The sequence below is a fragment of the Hippopotamus amphibius genome, chromosome 2 (assembly GCF_030028045.1).
Source record: "Hippopotamus amphibius kiboko isolate mHipAmp2 chromosome 2, mHipAmp2.hap2, whole genome shotgun sequence".
NCBI lineage: Eukaryota > Metazoa > Chordata > Mammalia > Artiodactyla > Hippopotamidae > Hippopotamus > Hippopotamus amphibius.
In genome coordinates, this window is record NC_080187.1 from 37,537,376 (window position 1) to 37,560,246 (window position 22,871).

At 40.7% G+C, this 22,871-nt stretch overlaps 1 protein-coding gene across 6 annotated transcripts in view; it reads left to right on the top strand.

Annotated features, from left to right (window-relative positions):
* GNE (glucosamine (UDP-N-acetyl)-2-epimerase/N-acetylmannosamine kinase) overlaps positions 1-22,871 on the top strand; it is a 74,171-nt gene that overhangs the window by 11,998 nt on the left and 39,302 nt on the right. For 5 of the 6 annotated variants that reach the window (XM_057722204.1, XM_057722207.1, XM_057722206.1 and 2 more), the window contains exon 3: positions 18,188-18,390. In XM_057722204.1, the coding sequence (XP_057578187.1) occupies positions 18,188-18,390 (203 nt within the window). Of the gene's footprint in view, positions 1-12,173; positions 12,372-18,187; positions 18,391-22,871 lie in introns of those variants that run through there. The other variant, XM_057722205.1, reaches the window with a different exon arrangement.

Below are 22,871 nucleotides of genomic sequence, written 5' to 3' on the forward strand. Positions count from 1 at the left end.
GCTCCAGGCCAGGTGCCCCAGATGGGCAGGGACACAACCTCACCCACCAGTAGAAAAGACCCCCTGAGGCCTCAATCCTGCCCCAGGACACACCCTCACCTACCAGATGGCCCAGGAACAAGTCCCAGCCACCTAGTGGGCCTATACCAACTCTGGGAGCTCTAGCCCCTCAGTCACAGACCCCAGGACCCAGCTCCACCAGTGGGCTGACACTAGCCATAGGAAGAGGCCTCACCCACCAGTGGGTGGACACCAGCCACATGAACGCCAAGACCTTGCACCCAGCTGTGTCAGGGCCCAGTGCACTCACCAGCAGGCTAACACCAGCTCCAGGAGCACCAGGGCCCTGACCCTGCTTATCTGCAGGCCAGCGCCAACTCTGGCACCCCTGGCCCCACAGCCAGAGACCCCAGGACCCATCTCCACTAGCAGTAGCCCCAGGACCTGGCATCGCCCACTAGTGGATAGGTATCAGCCCTGGGAGCCCCTGGGCCCAAGCCCCCCCCACCAGTGGGCTGATCATCGCAGGAACACACAGACCCCTGCCAGCTGTGTCAAGACCAGGTCCACCCATTAGCACGCCAGTGCCACTCCAGGATGCCCTGGATCCTGGCCCCACCCAGTGGGAGGCCAAAACTGCTCCAGGACACCTTGGGCCCCTTAGGCATCCATGTTAGTATCTGGCCTCACCCAACAGTAAGCCATCACCAGCTCTGGGTCACTCTGGACCCCCAGCCCAGCAGCCAGCCACCCTGGGATTGAGCTTCACCCACCAGTGGGCCAGCACTAACCCTGGGACCACCCCCACCCCCAGGGATGTGTAGACAGTTGCCTTATGACCTGGCCCTTCCCACTGGTGGGCTGGCACTAGGACCAGGACACCCAAGGCTGTGCAGTCAGCCATGCCAAGACCCAGCCTGCACAAAACAGGGCCTGACAACCAACTGGAATGATGACCAGCCACACCTACCAGCATGCCCACAGTAGTCAGCTGACCTCAACAGGAGGTTCCAAGCAGCCCACAGAAAGGGTGCCCCTAAAGCAAATAGCTCTGCTAACTACAGGAGAGTGTGCTCCCAGGACCCATAGGACGTGTCCTGCATAAGGCCACTTCTCCAAGATTGGGAAACATAACCAACCTACTAAATTCATAGAAATAAAAACAGGAAATTAGGCAAAATGAGGCAACAGAGAAATATATTCCAAAAGAAAAAAAGAAAAAAACTTCAGAAGAATAAGTGAAGTGGAGATAAATCTACCTGATAAAGTGTTCAAGGCAATGATCATAAAGATGTTCAAAAAACTCAGGAGAAGAATCAATGGGAAGCTAGAAGTTTTTAACAAAGAGTTAAAAAATATAAAGAAGAACCAAACAGAGCTGAAGAATTCAATAACTGAAATTAAAAATATACTAGAAGGGGGCTTCCTAGGTGGTGCAGTGGTTAAGAATCTGCCTGCCAGTGCAGGGGACACGGGTTCGAGCCCTGCTCCAGGAAGATCCGACATGCCACGGAGCAACTAAGCCCCTGCACCACAACTATTGAGCCTGCACTTTACAGCCTGTGAGCCACAACTATTGAGCCCATGTGCTGCAACTACTGAAGCCCACGCGCCTAGAGCCTGTGCTCCACAAAAAGAGAAGCCATGGCAATGAGGAGCCTGTGCACCACAACGAAGAGTAGCCCCCACTCACCGCAACTAAAAGAAAGCCTGCGCACAGCAAAAAAGACCCAACACGGGCAATAAAATAAATAAATAAATAAATTTATTTTAAAAAAATGTACTAGAAGGAATCAACAGTAGATTAGATGATAAAGAAGAATAGATCGGCGATTTGAAAGACTGAGTAGTGTAAATTACTGAAACTGAGCAGAAAAAATAATAAAAAGAAAGGAGGACAGTTTAAGAAACCTCTGGGACAACATCAGGTGTACTAACATTCACATAATAGAGGTTCCAGAAGGAGAAGAGAGGGGGAAGGAGGCAGAGAAAATATTTGAAGACATAATAGCTGAAAATGTCCCTACCTGGGAATGGAAAATAGACATACAGATCTGGGAAGCACAGAGAGTCTCAAGAGGATCAACCCAAAGAGAACCATACCAAGATACATTGTAATTAAAATGGCAAAAATGAAAGATAAACAAAATATTAAAAGCAGCAAGGGAAAAGCAGCAAGTTATATACCAGGGAATTCCCATAAGGCTATCAGCTAGCTTTTCAGCAGAAACTCTGCAGGCCAGAAGGCAGTGACACAATGTATTTAAAATGATGAAAAGGAAAAAAATACAACCAAGAATACTCCAACCATCAAGGCTTTCATTCAGATTTGACGGAGAGATCAAAATTTTACAGACAAGCAGAAGTTAAAAGAGTTCAGCATCACCAAACCAGTTTTACAAGAAACATTTAAGGGATTTCTTTAAGCTAAAAAGAAAAGGCCACAACTAGGGACTTGAAAATTGCAAAATGGAAAACTCATCAGTAAAGGCAAATAACTACTTTAAATGTAAATGTACTAAATGCTCCAATTGAAGACATAGAATGGCTATAAAAACAAGACCCATATATATTCTGCCTACAAAAGACTCACTTAAGATCTAAAGACACACATGGACTGAAAGTGAGGGGATGGAAAAAGGTATTTTATGCAAATAGAAACAAAAAGAAAGTCGAGGTAGCAATATTTATATCAGACAAAATTGACCTTAAAATAAAGACTGTAACAAGAGACAAAGAAGGACATTACATAATGATAAAGAGATCAATCCAGGTACTTCCATGGTGGTGCAGTAGTTAAGAATCCACCTGCCAATGCAGGGGATGTGGATTCGATCCCTGTTCTGGGAAGATCCCACATGCCGCAGAGCAACTATGCCTGTGTGCCACAATTACAGAGCCTGTGCTCTAGAGCCCATGAGCCACAACTACTGAGCCTGTGTGCTGCAACTACTGAAGCCTGTGCACCTAGAGCCTGTGCTCCACAACAAGAGAAGCCACTGCAGCGAGAAGTCTGCGCAACACAGTGAAGAGTAGCCCCCCCACCACAACTAGAGAAAGCCTGTGTGCAGCAAAGAAGACCCAACACAGCCAAAAAAAATAAAAATAAATTTAAAAAATTAAGAAAAAAGAGATCAATCCAAGAAGATATAACAATTTTAAATATATATGGACTCAGCATAGGAGCATTTAAATACATAAAGCAAGTATTAATGGACATAAGGAGAGAAATTGACAATAAAACAATAATAGGGGATTTTAACACTGCACAGATAGCAATGGATGGCTCTTCCAGGGGAAAAAACCAATAAGGAAACACTGGCCTTAAACAGCACATTAGACTAAGTGGACTTAATATATATATATATGTGTATGTATATGTATATACATGTAAACATTTCATCGAAAAGCTGCAGAATACACATTCTTTTCAAGTGCACATGGAGCATTCTCCAGGGTAGATCATATGCTAGACCACAAAATGAGGCTCAGCAAATTTAAGAAGAATGAAATCATATTAAGCCTCTTTGCTGATCACAACCCTATGAGACTAGAAATCAATTGTAAAAACAAAACTACAAAAAACACAAACACACAGAGGCTAAACAATATATAACTAAGCAAAGCGTCACTGAAGAAATCACAGAAGAGATAAAAAAAAATCTGGAGGTCACTGAAGAAGTCACAGAAGAGATAAAAAAAAATCTGGAGAAAAATGAAAATGAAAACACAATGATCCAAAATCTACAAGATGCAGCAAAAGCAGTTCTAAGAGGGAAGGTTGTAGTGATACAAGCTTACCTCAGGAAACAAGAAAAATCACAGATAAACAGCCTAAACTTAGACTTAAAGGAACTAGAAAAAGAAGATTAAACAACACCCAAAGTTAGTAGAAGGAAAGAGATCATAAGGATCTGAGCAGAAATAAATGAAATACAGACTAAAAACAAACAAACAAAACAAACAAACAAACAAAAACAATAGAAAAGATTAATAAAACCAGGAGCTGGTTCTTTGAAAAGGTTAAAAAAAAAATCAATAAGCCTTTTAGCCATCTCATCAAGAAAAAAAAAGAAACCAAATAAATAGAATCAGAAATTAAAACAGAGAAGTTATAATCAACACCATAGAAATACAAAGGATCATAAGAGATTACTATGAACAATTATATGCCAATAAAATGGACATCCTAGAAGAAATGGACAAATTCCTAGAAGTGTACAATCTCCAAGATTGAATCAGGAAGAAATAGAAAATATGAACAGATGTATTACCAGTAATGAAATTGAATCAGTAATTTTAAAAACTCTCACAAACAAAAGTCCAGGGCCAGATGGTTTCACAGATGAATTCTACCAAACATTTAGAGAAGAGTTAACATCTATCTTCCAGAAACTATTTCAAAAAATTTCAGAGGAAGGAACACTCCTGAACTCATTCTGTGAGGTCAGCATCACTCTATTACCAATACCAGACAAAGATATCACAAAAAAGAAAATTACAGGCCAATATCACTGATAAACACAGATGCAAAAATCCTCAACAAAATATTAGCAACAAAATTCAACAATACTTTTAAAGGATTATACACCATGATCAAGTGGAATTTATCCCAGGGATGCAAAGATGGTTCAAGATCCACAAACCAATCAATATGATACACTACATTAACAAATTGATGAATAAAAATCACATGATCATCTCGATAGACTCAGAAAAAGCTTTTGACAAAATTCAACATCCAATTGAAAGTTTTTATGATAAAAACTTTCCAGAAAGTGGGTGTAAAGGGAACCTACCTCAACATAATAAAGGCCATATATGACAAACCCACAGCTAATATCATACACTTAGAGGAAAGCATTTCTTCTAAGATTGGGAACAAGAGAAGGATGCCCACTCTCATAACTTTTATTTAACATAGTATTGGAAGTTCTAGCCATATAAATCAGATAGGAAAAAAAATAAATAAAAGGAAGCCAACTTGGAAAGGAAGAAGTAAAACTGTCACTGTTTGTGGATGACATGATTCTATACATAGAAAATCCTAAAGACACCACCAGAAAACTACTAAAGCTCATCAGTGAATTTGGTAAAGTTGCAGGATACAAAATTAATATACAGAAATCTGTTACATTTCTATACAGGAACAACAAACTATCAGAAAGAGAAATTAAGGAAACAATCCCATTTACCATCACATCAGAAAGAATAAAATACCTAGGAATAAACCTACCTAAGGAGGTAAAAGACCTGTGCTTGGAAAACTATAAGACACTGATGAAAGAAATTGAAGGCAACACAAACAGATGGAAATTCACACTGTGTTTAAGGATTGGATTTATTTATTTTTGGCTGTGCCACACAGCATGCGGGATCTTAGTTCTCCAACCAGGAATCAAACCTGTGCCATCTGTAGTGGAAGCATGGAGTCCTAACCACTGGACTGCTGGGGAATTCCCTGGAAGAATATTGTTAAAAGGATCATACTACCCAAAGCAATCTACAAATTCAATGCAATCCCTAACAAAATACCAACAGTATTTTTCACAGATCTAGAACAAAAAAATTTAAAATTTGTATGGAAACGCAAAAATAGCCAAAATAATCTTGGGAAAGAATAGAGCTGGAGGAATCATGCTCCCTGACGTCAGACTCTACTACAAAGCTACAATAATCAAAACAGTATGGTACTGGCACAAAAAACAGACATATAGATCAATAGAACCAAAAAGAGAGCTCTTTTTTTTTTTTTAAAGATTCTTTTAATGTGGACAATTTTTAAAGTCTTTATTGAATTTGTTACAATATTGCTTCTGTTTTATGTCTTGGTTTTTTGGCCACAAGGCATGTGGGATCTTAACTTCCTGACCAGGGATAAAACCTGCGCCCCCTGCATTAGAAGGCAAAGTCTTAACCACTGGAACGCCAGGAAAGTCCATGAACCCACTCTTATCTGGGCAATTAGTCTATGACAAAGGAGGCTAGAATATATGATAGAGAAAAACAATCTCTTTGATAAATGGTGTTGGGAAAATTGGACAACTACGTGCAAAAGAATCAAATTGAACTACTTTCTCACACCATATAAAAGATAAACTCAAAATGGATTAAAGGCTTCCCTGGTGGCACAGTGGTTAAGAATCTGCCTGCCAATGCAGGAGACATGGGTTTGAGCCCTGGTCTGGGAAGATCCCACGTGCTGAGAAGCAACTAAGCCTGTGCTCCACAGCTACTGAGCCTGTACTCTAGAGCCCGAATGCCACATCTGCTGAGCCCATGTGCTACAACTACTGAAGCCTGTGTGCCTAGAGCCCATGCTGTGCAACAAGAGAAGCCACTGCAATGAGAAGCCTGTGCACTGCAACAGAGTAGTTTCCACTCACCATAACTAGAGAAAAGCCTGTGTGCAGCAATGAAAACCCAACGCAGCCAAAAATAAATAAAATTTTTAAAAAATGTATTAAAGACTTAAATATAAGGCCTATTTGGGCCTCCTAGGTGCCCTATCAGGTCTTATATTTAAGCCTGTGCACCACAACGAAGAGTAGCCCCCACTCACCGCAACTAAAGAAAGCCCATGCACAGCAAAAAAAGACCCAACACAGCCAATTAAATAAATAAATAAATAAATAAATAAATAAATAATTATTAAAAAAAAAAAAAAGACCTGAAACCATAAACTCCTGAAAGTAAAATAGGCAGTACACTCTTTGACATTGGTCTTAGCCATATGTATATATTTTTTGCATATATCTCCTCAGGCAAGAGCAACAAAAGCAAAAATAAACAAATGGAACTATATCAAACTATAAAGTTTTGCACAGTGAAGGAAACTATCAATAAAATTAAAAGGCTGTCTACTGAATGGGATTTGCAAATGATATATTCAATAAGGGATTAATATCCAAAATACACAAAGAACTCATACAACTCAACATCAGAAAACAAACAATCCAATTTTAAAATGGCCAGAGATCCTGAATGGACACTTTTCCAAAGAAGACATACAGATGGCCAACAGGCATGTGAAAAGGATGCTGAATATCACTAATCATCAGGGAAATGCAAATCAAAACCACAATGAGATACCACTTCACACCTGTCAGAATGGCTATTGTCAAAAAGAACACAAATAACAACTGTTGGTGAGGGTGTGGAGAAAAGGGAACCAACCCTTGTGCACTGTTGGTTGGAATATAAATTGGTGCAGCCACTATGGAAAACAGTAAGGAGGTTTCTCAAAAAATTAAAAATAGAACTACCATGCAATCCAGAAATTCTACTTCTGGATATTTATCTGAAGAAAATGAAAACACTAAGTAGAAAAGACACATGAACCCCTATGTTCATTGCAGCATTATTTACAATAGCCAAGATATGGAAACAACCTAAGTGCCCATCAAAAGAAGAATGATTAAGAAGATGTGCTACACACACACACACACACACACACACACACACACACACACACGCACACACATTAGCCACAAAAATATGGCATCTTACCATTTGCAACAACATGGAAGGATCTAGAGGGTGTTATGCTAAGTGATATGTCAGAGAAAGACAAATACTGCAATGATTTCACTTATTGTGGAATCTAAAAAACAAAACAAATGAACAAACAGAGTCATAGATACAAAGAACAAACAGGTGTTGCCAGAGGGAAGGGGGCTGGTGGAGGAGAGAAATAGGTGAGGGAAGATTAAGAGGTACAAACTTTCAGTTACAAAATAAGTGAGTCATAGGTATGAAATATACAACATGAGGAATATAGTCAATAATTATGTAATATCTTTGTACAGTGATACATGACAACTGGACTTATCATGGTGATCATTTTGAAATGTATAGCAATATTGAATCACTACATTGTGTACCAGGAAATAACATAGTGTTATAATTTAATTATCCTTCAAAAACAAACAAACCAACAAAGAAACTCATTGAAAAAGAGATCAAATTTATGACTACCAGTGGCGAGGGGAGGGGAAATTAAGTGAAGATAGTCAGAAGGTACAAACTTCCAGTTGTAGGATAAATAAGTACTAGGGATGTGATGTACAACATGATAAATATAATTAACACTGTTGTATGTTATAAATGAAAGTTGTGAAAAGAGTAAGTCCTAATAAGAGTTCTCATCACAAGGAAAAGTGCATTTTTTCTATTTCTTTAATTTTGCATCTATATAAGATGATGGATGTTCACTGAACCGACTGCGGTAATCATTTCATGATGTATGTAAATCAACTCACCGTAGTGTACACCTTAAACTTACACAGTGCTGTATGTCAATTATAACTCAGTAAAACTGGGGGAAAAGTCAGCATATTATTATTTAAAGTAAAAAAATTAAAACTTCATGATGGGACTTAATTGGTGGCTCAGTGGTTGAGAACCCGCCTCTCAGTGCAGGGGGCACAGATTCGATCCCTGCTCTGGGAGAATTCCACATGCTGCGGAGCAACTAAGCTCGTGTGCCACAACTACTGAGCTTGTGCTCTAGAGCCTGTGAGCCACAACTATTGAGCCTGTGTGCTGCAACTACTGAAGCCTGCGTGCCTAGAGCTTATGCTCTGCCACAAGAGAAGCCACTGCAATGAGAAGCCTGAGTACCACAACGAAGCGTAGCCCCTGCTTGTCACAACTGGAGAAACCCGCGCACAGCAACCAAGACCCAACCCAGCCAAATAAATAAAACTTAAAAAAACCTTAATGATTTGAGGTTTTTGATATGTCATTCATACTGTTAAATAGCAAAGTAACAGAAATCCAGAAATGTAATATTTACCCATAGAAAAGTGATCCTAAAAAGCTAAGAGAAAATGCCTCCTACAGCTCCTTGCCGCAACTTCATCTCAAGGGAACATAGGAGAAAATCCTAAAAAGAGGTCACATTATTAAATTTTAAATGATTCTATGAACACAGAGCCACTCAACTATATATGGAAATATAAAATTCTGAATATTGGTCAAACACAAAATCTACACTTTGCTTAATGTGTACAAATTCTCAAAATTGTATTTCATATTATTACAAGTATTTATATTTCTAGTTACACTTTTTCCTAGCTATAATCTTAAGCATCAAGTATTTTAGAAACATATTGTACTTACAATATCCATACAAAAAAGTGCATATATCTTAAGTGTACAATATGAATTTTTACAAACTAAACACACCCATGTAATAAGCCCCCAGATAAAAACATTAACACTGTTTTGAGATTAATTTTTATTCACTTTCAAGAGGAAAAAGTTAACGTTCTATTCTGGATATTTGGTGGTATGGCATGTAACTTTAAAAGCAACATTCCTGGGGCTTCTCTGGTGGCACAGTGGTTGAGAATCACCTGCCAATGCAGGGGACACGAGTTTGATCCCTGGTCTGCGAAAATCCCGCATGCTTCGGAGCAACTAAGCCCGGGTGGCCACAACTACTAAGTCTGCGCTCCAGAGCCCATGAGCCACCACTATTGAGTCTGTGTGCCACAACTACTGAAGCCCATGTGCCTAGAGTCCATGCTCCACAACAAGAGAAGCCACTGAAATGAGAAGCCCGTGCACCGCAAAGAAGAGTAGTCCCCACTCGCTGCAACTAGAGAAAGTCCACGCGCAACAACCAGCCAAAAAATAAATAAATTTTTTTTAAAAAAGCACCATTCCCAACTTGAACATCTTCTAGGACTTTCCATATCACTTGTGGCAGACAAAATAATAGCTTCCTAAAAATGTCCATGTCCTAATCCCCAGAACCTGTGAATATGTTTTCTTACAAACCAAAAGAGACTTTTCAGATGTGATTGAATTAAGGATTCTGAGATAGGAAGATTATCCTGGACTGAGTGCATCCAATGTAATTAATTATAAGGGTCTTTTTTTAAAAAATAAATGTATTTATATTTATTAGCTGTGTTGGGTCGAGGTACTCTTTGTCGCGGTGCGCAGGGTTCTTATTGCAGTGGCTTCTCTTGGTGCAAAGCATGAGCTGTAGGTGCGTGGGCTTCAACAGTTGCGGAGCATGGGCTCATCATTAGTTGTGGCTCCTAGGCTCTAGAGCACAGGCTCAGTAGTTGTGGCACGCACAGGCTTACTTGCTCTGTGGCATGTGAGATCTTCCCAGACCACAGATCGAACCCGTGTCCCCCTGCATTGGCAGGCGGATTCTTTTTTTTTTTTTTTTTTTTAGGCGGATTCTTAACCACTGTGCTACCAGGGAAGCCCAGGGTCTTTTTAAGTAAAAGAGGGAGGCAGGAGAGTCAGAGAAGATATGACAAGGGAAGCAGATGTCAGAGGCATACAAGCCAAGGAATGCGGGTAGCCCCTAGAAACTGGAAAAGACAAGGAAGCAGATTCTCCCCTGCAGCCTAAGGAAGACAGAACTACTGATATAATTTTTTAAAAATTGAGATATATTTGACGTATAACATTATATTAGGTTCAGGTGTACAGCACAAGGATTTTATATATGTATATTTTGTGAAATAACCACAATAAATCTAGTTGACATCAATCACTACACATAGTTGTAAATTTTTTTTCTTGTGATGGTATCTACACTGCTTCTTTCATTTTAGCCCCTCAAAACCCACTTCAGACTCCTAACCTCCAGAACTGGAAGATAATACAATTGTATTTTTAAGCCAATAAGTTTTACATAATTTGTTACAGCAGTGGACGGAAACTAAAACACCCTCTAGAGTCTGGTGAATCTGTGTCCAGGTTCGTATATCTTATAACCTATCTAATAGCTTCATGTGGCTATCTCATAGGCATCTCAAACTTAACATCACAAATTAAAACTTTACTGTTAACTCCCCAAACCTGATCACTCCCCCAGCTTTTCTCATCTTGGTAAATGGCACCAAACGCCCAATTACTAATGCCAGACATCTGGAAGTCAACCTGGTTTCCTTCATTCTCTTTGTCATCGAAAAGCTATTATAAATAGGAATTCAGAGAAAAGTCTGTCTCCTCCCAGCCCTTCCAGATGCAAGCAGTGGTAGCAGGTTGTTTGTGTGTGTGTGTGTGTCTGTGTATCTTTCAGAGGCTTTTTTTTTTATACTGCCACCATTCTTAACTCTCATCCAATCCATTCTCCACAGAATAGCCAAAGTGATATTTAAAAAAGAAATCTGCTGGCACTTCCTTGCACCAAACTCCTTAATGTCTATCCTTTTGTGGCTAATGTGACCTTTTGGTGGCTTCAATCTAGCTGCAGGGAAAACTAACAGTTCACAAGTATTCTGCAAATTAGAGCATCATTAACTGAAATACATCAGGTGCAAAAGTCTGATCGGACTTGAAATTCACTTATAGCAAGAACCGTCAATAAACTGTTAGGCTGTTTAAATCGTTTCACCTGCTGTAAATTATTTAATGGTTGTAGAACTTCACCACTACATTGGGTTGCAAACCTAATACCGAACCCAAAGGGGACTATTGTACTCATGCAAGTAGAAATTTGGGTTGTGGGATGGAAATCCTCGTCCTTCAGAAATTCAATGTGTACAGAGGAATCGGTGAATTGTACATGTGTGGATTAAAGTCTTTGAACGTGAAAAAAAATTTAATGGTTGTAAAAAATACTTTAATGTTTTGTATCACCAACTCAAAGCTTCTTGTCAATGGTGACTGAGGTCTTTGAAAAAGATCATTAGGTCTTCATCAGGAGCTGTGTGAGCCCTTTCCCGCCACTTTCTCTGCCACCTCCGTGTTCCTCTCTGCAAGCCTCCGGGGCAGGACGGCCTGGGGGTTCCCTGCAGGGGAGGCCGAGGCCGAGCTCATCACAGGGATCAGCTGCCTTGCCTTGGTCATCATCAGCACCCCACGGAGCCCCCTAGCAGACACGGTTCTGGAGTGGCACGGCTGCTTCACTCAGGAGAGGGCTCCGGGTCGACCGCCGGACGACCGTATTGTTTTGGTCACGCCTATGAAATGACTGCGCGAATGGAAGGCGTTAAGACATTGCACCTCGGGCGCAAGGCCGAAACGGCGCCGCTCGGCTTCCGAACGTTCACGTGGCAGGCAGAGCAGCCTCTCCCGGGCAGGAAGGCGGGCCGCGACATCAGCCGGCCGCGCGGGCCTATGCCACGACCACGGAAGGCGCCGCCCCGGCTCGGCCCGGCCTCCCGGCACAGCCAATCGCGGCGCCCCGCCCCGCGCACGTCAGGCGCGTCGGCAGATGAGGCGCTCGGGTGGGCGTGCAGGGCGCGCGGGTGGGGGTCGAGGCTCGTCACCGCCCGCGGGCGCGAGTGGCGGAAGCCGAGGGGGCGGTCTCGCGCCGGCCTCCTTTCCGGCGCGGCGCTCGGCTGTAGCCCGCGAGGCCCAGCGGGGACGCGGGAGGAAGGGCGGACTGGCGTCTGGTGAGACCCGCGCGCCCGCCGGGGACTCGGGGGAGGGAGAGGCGGGCTCGAGGAGCGCAGCCTCCGGGCCCCGGCGGCGTCCTTCCCCGGCCGGCGGCTGCGCACCTCACCACGCCCCGGGCCAGCACCCGGCTCGGGCCTCGCTCGGTCTCCCGTGGGCCCGCACGCCAGGGCGGCTGCTTGGTCCCGATGTGGGCTCAGTCTCTGGCCCGTGGAGCACGCGGGCTGAGTGCGGACCCGGGGCGCATGACCGGGAGCGGGGAGCGGGGCGCGGGGCGTTAGAGGGAGGCCGGCTGCCCTCCTCTCCACCTGCTGTCCCGAAAGACGGAGCGCGTCGGGTCACCGAGGGGTGCAGGAGAGGGCGGAGAGCTCCGTGACAGACAAGTGGCCCTGGGGTGTAGAGGGTCGGACTAAAAGATCCTCTTGAGGCTCTGCGCCCAACCCTGACTGTATTCTGAGTCTGGGCTTCCTTGGAAGCTTGATATGCGTTTATCCCCCCCCCCCCCCCCCCAATCTTGAGCACACTTGTAAAGTTGTTAGAGCACGGAAGAGTATTCTTTCGGAATCCTGATGGAGAAAAAGGGTGGGGTGCAGCTTGGCATTTAGAGATAACTGGTTAACCCGACTGTGGAAGCCCTGGAAGAAGTCACACCGGAGTATAGCTCAGGATAGGATTCTGAATTTCAGACCACTTTCTGGAGCCCCCTCCTGATTCCTGTGAATCTCATCCCCTCCGCACCGAGGAAAGAGTGATGCATCACATGTTCCCTTCATTCCCGTGGTGCCTGGCAGGAGCAGGCAGAAGGAGGGTTCTTACTCATGGGTGTTTATGAAATGAACAGACAGGCAAACACTGGATATGGGCACTGTCCTGAATGCAGATTTGGTGTTTGGTTCTGGCAATTATTAACTGTGATTTGGGGCAAGTAAGTTGGTTTTCTCTGTACTTAAGTGTGCCCATTTGTAAAATGGGGCTAAAGATAGGGCTGTGAGAAAGAAGTGAGTTAATGCTTGTAAAGCTCTTAACACAGTGCCTGGCAGTTATTTACTTCCATGGTTTTTTCTGCTCAGAGACTACTTGAGCCAGGTGTTTGTGTTTTTCCATAGTTGAGTGGGATGACAGTATTTATTTTTCTGGAAAGGGTCACTCACCTTTCATCAGTGTTTATAATGGTCAGTCTTGAGAGAATGTAGGTTTCTCAGAGATTGCTAGTGAGTTCAAGATGAAGGCATATTTTTCTTGTATCTATGTTTTAGTGTCTCTGGTTACTGTATATCATGGAATTAAGTGAAATGGATGTAAATATCCAGTCCACCTGCTTTCTGAGCTTTAGGCTTTAAGGCTGTGGACAGTGCATCTTAAGTATCCATTTAAATGATTTCGTGTTTTTAAAATATTTCAAAATATTTCAAATACACTGAAAAGGACAGAAGGCAATATGACATTCTACCAGTCATCAAGATTTAACACGTATTAACATGTTACATGCTTGTTTCCGATCTCTATTTATTATTTTAAAAAAAATGTTTACTTAGACAACAAAAACCCCTTAGGCCCTCTTTTCTTTCCGTTCCCTCCTCTTTCAGAGGTAATTATTACTTTCCTGAGTTGCTGTGTAATTTTACTATAGATCAATCAGTAATGTTTTACGTATTTTAAAAACTGGTGCCCTGTTGTATCTAACTTTTTAGAATTTGCTGTTTTCCTCTAACGTTATGTTTTGTTTTTTAATAAATTGATTGACTGATAATTGGCTGCATTGGGTCTTTGTTGCTGCATGAGGGCTTTCTCTGGTTATTGTGAGCGGGTGCTACTCTTCGTTGCAGTGTGTGGGCTTCTCATTGTGGTGGCTTTTCTTGTTGCATAGCCGGGCTCTAGGCTCACAGGTTTCAATAGTTGTGGCTCAGTAGCGGTGGCACGAGGCGCAGGGGCTTAGTTGCTCTGAGACATGTGGGATCTTCCCAGAACAGGGATCGAACCCATGTCCCCTGCATTGGCAGGCGGATTCTTAACCACTGCACCACCTAGGAAGTCCCTAAAGTTATGTTTTTGAGTTTTATTGATATTGACGCATTTAGACATAGTCCGTTTGTTTTCATTGCTGTCTAGGATTCCACTGTGTAAAGAAACTAGTTTTATCTTGTTTTACATTGCACTTTATGCAACTTAAATCCTATTATAGTTTAAGTCCATTATGTCACGTTTATTCATTCCATACTGGTCATGGAGACTCAGGTCACAGTTCTTAGTATAAAAATGGATCCTTGGGCATGACATTTTATACAGAACAAATAATAATGTATACTGGATGGAGAAAGATATTTGTTAATTTTGTTCTTGGTGCTTCTGTTTGGGAAAGTCAGCTGGCTAAGATCTATTATGTTGTCAGCTGTCATGTACTAGATTGTTACTCCCTTAAAATCAGAGGTGAGGTCTTTCTCAGCTCTAGATCTCTCAGCTTTTTGTTGTTGTTGTTGTTTGTGTGTTTTGTCTGTGCCGCAAGGCATGTGGGATCTTAGTTCCCTGACCAGCGGTTGAACCCATGCCCCCTGCATTGGAGGCAGGGAATCTTAACCACTGGACCACCATGGAAGTCCTTCTCAGTTTTCTTTGCAGTGCTCTGCACAGAGTCAGTTCTCAATAAATGTTTATGACATTGGTCATTTTTACTTTCAGGGCTCTCATAACCGTACATGTATTTGAAAAGTTGATGGCCAGAAGTTTTCAAAATTGCATTTTTAGGTTTGATATTTCTAATGCCTTTAAGCTTTCCCATTTTACCACTTAATTCAGAAACATACGAGCAGTTAAAGAACAAGGTATGCAACAACAGTGTAGAATATATTAATAATTGCATGATACACACCATATGTATTTATAAAATGTATTCTTATTTATATATATGAAGAAATATATGTGTATTTATTTGTATGTGCATAGTTTGTAGAACGATAGATAAGAAACTAGTAATTCTAAGCATCCAGGGAGAAGAACTACATGTCTGGGAACACAGATGAGAAGACTTTTTGTTCTATAGCCTTTTGTGCCTTTTCAAGTTTATTTTATTTTTTTATTTTTATTTTTAAAGGTTATTTTGACTGCTTTGGGTCTTCGTTGCTGTGCATGGGCTTCTCTTGTGGAGCATGGGCTCTAGGTGCGTGGGCATCAGTAGTTGTGGCACGTGGGCTCAGTTGTGGCGCACAGGCTTAGTTGCTCTGTGGCATGTGGGATCTTCCTGGATCAGGGCTTGAACCTGTGTCCCCTGCATTGGCAGGTGGATTCTTAACCATTGCGCCACCAGGGAAGTCCTGCCTTTTCAATTTTAAACCATGTGAATGTACTATCTAATCAAAAAAAATAAGTTATTTTTAAAAAAGAATTCTCCCTTAAAAAAGGATTTTTACCATTATTATTATTTTTTTAAGATTTAACTTTTTTCCTTAAAAAAGTTTTGCCCTTAGTAATGTGTATTTTTCATAGTTTGTGTACTTTGAGTTTTGGTAGAATAACCTTTGAGTTACTTGGTAAATACTAAGCATTTTAGAATTGCCTGATGGAAAGTTTACTGTTCTCTTAAAATAAATACAAATTTACCAATCATGAGTGATTTGCTTTGCCTCACCCAGCAAATTAAATATCACCAACAATTTATTCAGCTCAGGTTTAATGATGAGTGGAAGAAGGTTTATGTACAAGAACACTTAGCACAACCGTTTTTGGAAAAATATTTTTGTCTCTGGTTAGTTCTTAGATCTTACAAATACAACTATCTTGACAGAGTGCTCATTTCATTATCTTATAAATGCTTTCCATTGGATGGAATTAGCTCTTACTGGAGATTATAAATTCTGTTTTTTTGTTTGTTTTATTTTTTTAAACTTTATTTATTATTTTTGGGGGGGTACACCTGGAGATTATAAATTCTGAATGGGCCTAGTGATGGGCAGGTTTTGTGATTGCAGAATTTTTAGACTGAGAGAGATGAGATGTCAACAGCAGAAGGCTACTGATGGGATTTTCGCTGAATTTCAGTCTGTCCGGATTGAAAAGGCAGCTTCCCTTTTATTGACATCCTTACTCAAGTGTTTCTGGATTCCTGATTGCAAATTCTAAATATTGATACACTTCCGGAAACATAAGCGTTGAGATCAGTCCATGAAGTGAAATTTTACATTGATATAAGGAAGGTTAAAAGCTCCATGGAACATAGCTCTTATCCCTTGCCCCTGATTTTTTACTTTTTGAACGGAGGGTATAGAATGGTGGGGGAGATGGGTGGGCAGAGGAGTTGAGCAAGTGTATACATGTGTATGGTAGGGCTGCAGTACTCAGAGGGAGGCAGCAACGAAAAGGGGTGGAGTAGAGAGGAACTGAAGTTTATGTGAAGGCTTTCCAGAAGAGGTGACACTTAGCCTGAGTTTTAAAGGATGAGGAAGAATCCAGGCAAAAGGGAAAGGAAGTTTTAGGGAGAGAAACTTGCAGGTAGAAAGGCCCAGAGGTATGGAGACCCACTGGTTGAACTGCAGGCACTTTAGCATGGCTGTGGTTCAGAGTAACGGAAATTGTAAGGGGACAAATGGTTGGAAGGATGGACTGGGTCCAGATCAGCAATTTGGAGTTCGTCCATAGGTAGTATATCTTGTTTAGCAATGTAATCAGATTTATAAATTTTGGAAAGATCACCCTGAAAGTTTTGGGGAGGCAGGGCAAGACTAGGGACCAGCAGACCACTTTGACAGCCGTTAGAATAGTTTTGACCAAAGATCAGGGATTGGATGAGGGGGTGTCCTAGTGGGTGGGGATGGAGAGGAGATAGATTTGAAAGATGTTCATTCAGGAGGTGGAATTGACAGGACTGAGGAGGAACAGGGTGAGAAGCAGAGAAGACAGGGATGTCAAGGCATTTGAAAGAATGGAAGTTCATAACAGAGTTAGAGAATAAGGAAGAAGTAACAGGTTTGGAAAAGAAAAGGAGGTGAGCTTGGGACATGGCTTTGAGGTGCCTGTAGGACAGGAGATGGCTGGTAGGCATTTGGAGTTGTCAAGTTGTTGGCACTGGCTGTGGGTGCTAATGAGGCCTTGAAGGTATGGATTTTTGTTTCATCTGACTCATCTTTTCCGCAACACTAATCACAGTGCTTTGTATATAGTGTGTAGTGCGAGGGTGAATAGCTCCCATTCCTTATAGGATGTAACCTTGAATCTTGGGGAAGTAATTTCCCCTCTTAAGACTTGTGTTTTTCTCTTTCTGTAAGTGGGGGAGTTGAACTAGATCAGTGGTTCTCAACCAAATTTTTGCTATAGTCTGCTATGTTGGGATCAATTGTGAGGCGTGATGAGTCATTTTTAATTAACAATAAAGAGCTGATATTTGCTTGCCTTTTAAATGAGAGTTGATTTATATTACTCTTTTTAAATTGCATTCCAGCATTTTTCTCAAGTGTAAGAGAAAGGGCTGGAGTCATAGTTGGTCTGCTGGAATCTCATAACTTGATACACCAGTGGATGTTCACACAGAAGCGGGGATGGGAAAAAAGGTTAAGGATCACTATACTAAATGGTGGTTAAGGACTTAAGACTGCAAAATTTTATGTTTATATCTAGGACCTATCGTTCTGATTATAAATAATTTTTTCTGTGTGTGTCTATAATGTCTTTTTAAATTTATTTTTTATTGAAGTATAGTTGAACTACGTTGTGTTAATTACTGCTGTACAGCAAAGTAACTCATTTATACATACATATAAATTCTCTTTCATATTCTTTTCCATTATGGTTTATCACAGGATATTAATTTTTGTTTTTGCAACTTCAGGAACTCTATTTTAAGAACCTCTCAAAAAGAAAACAAGTCATGGAGAAGAAGGAAAATAACCGAAAGCTTCGGGTTTGTGTTGCTACTTGCAACCGTGCTGATTATTCTAAACTTGCCCCAATCATGTTTGGCATTAAAATGGAACCTGAGTTCTTTGAACTTGACGTGGTGGTACTTGGCTCTCACCTGATAGATGACTATGGGTAAGATGAAAGCATTTTCTTATGATATTCTTCATTGCAACACGGTGTACTGGTAAGAATTTGGGTCTTGGAGCCTTGTGGACCCGGTTTCAAATCCCAGTTCTACCACTTAGTTTTGTTTTGTTTTTTGACAGTTTTTAGTTGTGCCTTTATTCACCTTAGTTCATTAAAAATGGGCTTGTTTTAAAGATCCTATAAATAGAGTAACCACCCACTAATGTGGGATTATAAGTAAGTCACCCCTCTCAGCATGGTATTTTTGTCTTTAAAAAGCAGAGTTTCTTATAGGAATCTTATTGATCACACAGTAGTTACCAGAATGTCAGATATAATGATGTATATAATCTAAACAAGACAGGCTAATTAATAATTTATATAATGTAAAAATATGCATATTAAAAGTTAGCCATGTGGACAGATGCATGCATCAGGAAGAGTAGTTGATAGGGGTTGAGGGCCTATATGCAGTAATATTGCTTTTTCTTCTTCAACTACAGTGAATAACTGCCACTAACAGATAGAAGTTTTCCACACACATCTAAATACACAAGGGTAAATGGTGACCTGCTACACGTACAGTCTCAAGTGGGTCTGTGATCCTTCTGTGACAGCTCTCACAAAAATAGTACATAGTGAACCCCGTGCAGGTAGTCGGAAGCACTGGTTACTTTTGCTAGTTGGACTTTGAAAATGTCTGCTGTTTGACATTAATCTGTGTTTTCTTTTGCTATTTTCAAATCTGACAGGCACATGGAGTGGGGGTACCACTTAGTTTTTAGGTGGCATTGGAGAAGGTGCCTAGCATCTCTGAGCCTCAGGTTCCTCAATTATAAAATGGAGTGAAAACTTGTGTTGTAGGTTATTGTGAAGAATGGAGGTAGTGATAATAAAGTATCTATACAGGGATGCTGCCTATTAGATGCTTGGTAAATTTTAGCTATTATTATTATTACTTTTATTTGCTATTATATTCAGAAATGCCATTTCTAAATATATATTGTGTGACTATAATGTGATTCTATGTAATGTTTTGTAAGTTCTAATGCTAATCCTACATTAAAACTGCATATAAAGTAGTAGATATGGAACAAGATTTTAAGAATTTAATTGATCTACAAGATAAAGTAGAAGTTTTATATTACTGTTACCATTGATACTTATTTTGGTGACAGGTTTGTTATTGATCACAGTGTAAATATGAAAAACGAAACTTGAAAATCTTTGAGGGAGCAGAATGTATAAACCAAGAATGAACATTCAATTTGTTATATGTAATAAAGTGGTATTTAGTGCACCCTTGTGGCATGAAAACATTAATGCAGCCTCCAAAGGTGGTAAAGAAAAAAATACAGCTTTAAATATGAAAACTGTGTTAAGGTAAGATTGTCATTTTGATTGTCCTTTAACAGTAAGATCATAACAGCAAAAACAAATAAAAACCTGCCCCCACCAACCAATTTAGCAATTTGCTCTGAGAAAATACTTTTAAAGATGAGAGAAGAAATTTATGGATAGCTCAGAAGTTCATAGATTTTTAAAATGTGAAATGAATTTTGGCTACCTAAGAAAATTCACTTGGGTTTTCTTACATTATTGAACAAAGATGGGACAAGTAAAAGAGAAATTTTAGCTACAGCCTGCAGTGAAAGTCTAAGTGTGTTCTTTACTTCTGTGAGAAAAGTTTGGCAGAAGACTAGTGGGGAAGAGGCTTTCAAGGAGGTTGTGGTAGGTTTCTTATCTGCCTACTACAATAATTAAGCAGGGGAAGGTAGTATTTGCCAGGTGAGACTGTTAAAATGGAAACTTGACTAGTAATTAATGGAAATGTATGTCTGCAGTGCATTCTTGCACAAGACATTGGTTGCTTATGGGGCAAAGAACTGGATGACTGGGAAACAAAAGTGAGAAGTATAAGCCAGAAAGAGAAAAACAAATACTGTATGCTAACTCATATATATGGAATTTTAAAAAATGGTACTGATGAACCCAGTGACAGGGCAAGTATAAAGATGCATATGTAGAGAATGGACTTGAGGACATGGCGGGGGGGAGGGGGGATGTGGGGGGAAGGCTGCGAAGGGGAAGCTGGGATAAAGTGAGAGAATAGCCTTGACAGATATACACTACCAAATGTAAAATAGATAGCTAGTGGGAGGCTGCTGCATAACACAGGGAGATCAACTCAATGATGGGTGATGACTTAGAGGGCTGGGATAGGGAAGGTGGGAGGGGGTCTCGGGAGGGAGGGGATGTGGGCATATATGTGTAGATGCAGCTGATTCACTTTGTTGTACAGCAGAAACTGGCACAACAGCGTAAAGCAATTATGTTCCAATAAAGAGCTTAAAAAAGAAAGTGAAAAGTAGGATTTTCACTGTATAGCCTTTTTTTTTTAACTTTTTATTAATTGATTTTATTTATTTATTTTTGGTTGCATTGGGTCTTCGTTGCTGTGCACAGGCTTTCTCTAGTTGTGGCTCACAGGCTCAGTAGTTGTGGCACACAGGCTTAGTTACTCTGCGGCATGTAGGATCTTCCCAGCCCAGGGATTGAACCTTTGTCTCCTGCATTGGCAAATGGATTCTTACCCACTGTGCCACCAGGGAGGTCCCTGTGTAGCCTTTTGTATCTTGAGTTTTAAACCATGTGTGAAAGTATTATTTAAGAAGACATTAAACCAACAGAAAGAATAAGCTACCTTTCTACTTCAACTACTTGGATATTTTTTAAAAAACAGCATTTTATACTCTTAAGAATTGAGAAAAAAATCAAGTGAAAAATAGAATACTTAGGAGTTCATTGGTTCATTTATTTATTAAGCACTTTTTTTCACGTTGGTGTTATATGTATTTTTTTTAACTGAAGTATAATTTATTTACAATGTTTTGCTAATTTCTGCTGTACAGCAAAGTGATTCAGTTATACGCATATATACATTCCTTTTTACATTCTTTTCCATTAGTTTATACCAGGAAATTGGATATAGTTCCCTGTGCTAAACAATAGGACCTTGTTGTTTATTCATTCTAAATATAGTAATTTGGGACTTCCCTGGCGGTCCAGTGGTTAAAACTCTGAGCTCCTAATGCAGGGGACACAGGTTTGATCCCTGGTCGGGGAACTGAGATCCTGCATGCCTTGTGGCATGGCTAAATAAAATAAAATTTAAAAAAATAAAGTAATAGTTTGCAGCTACTCACCCCAAACCCCCAGTCCATCCCTCTCCCTCCCCACCCTCCCCCTTGGCACCACAAATTTGTTCTCTATGTCTGTGAGTCTTTGTCTTATAGATAAGTCCATTTGTGCCATATTTTATTTTATCTATTTATTTTGCCACACCATGCAGCTTGTGGGGTCTTAGTTCCCTGACCAGGGATTGAACCTGGGCCTTAGCAGTGAAAGCACGGAGTCCTAACCACTGGACCACCAGGGAATTCCCTGAATTATCTATTTCTTCTTTTTATTTTAAGCTCTTTATTGGAATATAATTGCTTTACACTCTTGTACCAGCTTTTGAGGTACAGCAAAGTGAATCAGCTGTATTTATACATATATCCCTATATCCCCTCCCTCCCACAACTCCCTCCCACTTTCCCTGTCCTGGCCCTCTAAGGCATCACCCATCATCGAGTTGATCTCCCTTTGTTATACAGCAACTTCCCACTAGCTATCTATTTTACAGTTGGTAGTGTATATATGTCAAAGCTACTCTCTCACTTCGTCCCAGCTTCCCCTTTGCCCTCCCCACCCACCACCCTGTGTCCTCAAGTCTGTTCTCTACATCTGCATCTTTATTTTTGCCCTGTCACTGGGTTCATCAGTACCTTTTTTTTTTTTTTTAGATTCCATATATATGAGTTAGCATATGGTATTTGTTTTTCTCTTTCTGGCTTACTTCACTCTGTATGACCAACTCTAGGTCTGTCCACCTCATTACAAATAACTCAATTTCATTCTTTTTCATGGCTGAGTAATATTCCATTGTACATATGTGCCACATCTTTTTTTTTTTAACTTTTTATTTTTTACAATAAACTGCATATATTTAGAGTGTACAATTTGGTATCCCAATCTCCTAATTCATTCCCCCCCCAACCCTCCCCGCTTTCCCCACTTGGTGTCCATGTTTGTTCTCTACATCTGTGTCTCTATTTCTGCCTTGCAAACCGGTTGATCTGTATCATTTTTCTATACTCCACCTGTATGTGTTAATATACAATATTTGTTTTTCTCTTTCTGACTCACTTCACTCTGTATGACAGTCTCTAGATCCATCCATGTTTCTACAAATGTCCCAGTTTCATTGCTTTTTACAGCTGAGTAATATTCCATTGTATGTATGTACCCCATCTTCTTTATCCATTCATCTGTTGATGGGCATTTAGGTTGCTTCCACGTCCTGGCTATTGTAAGCAGTGCTGCAATGAACATTATGGTACATGTTTCTTTTTGGATTATGGTTTTCTCCAGGTATATGCCCT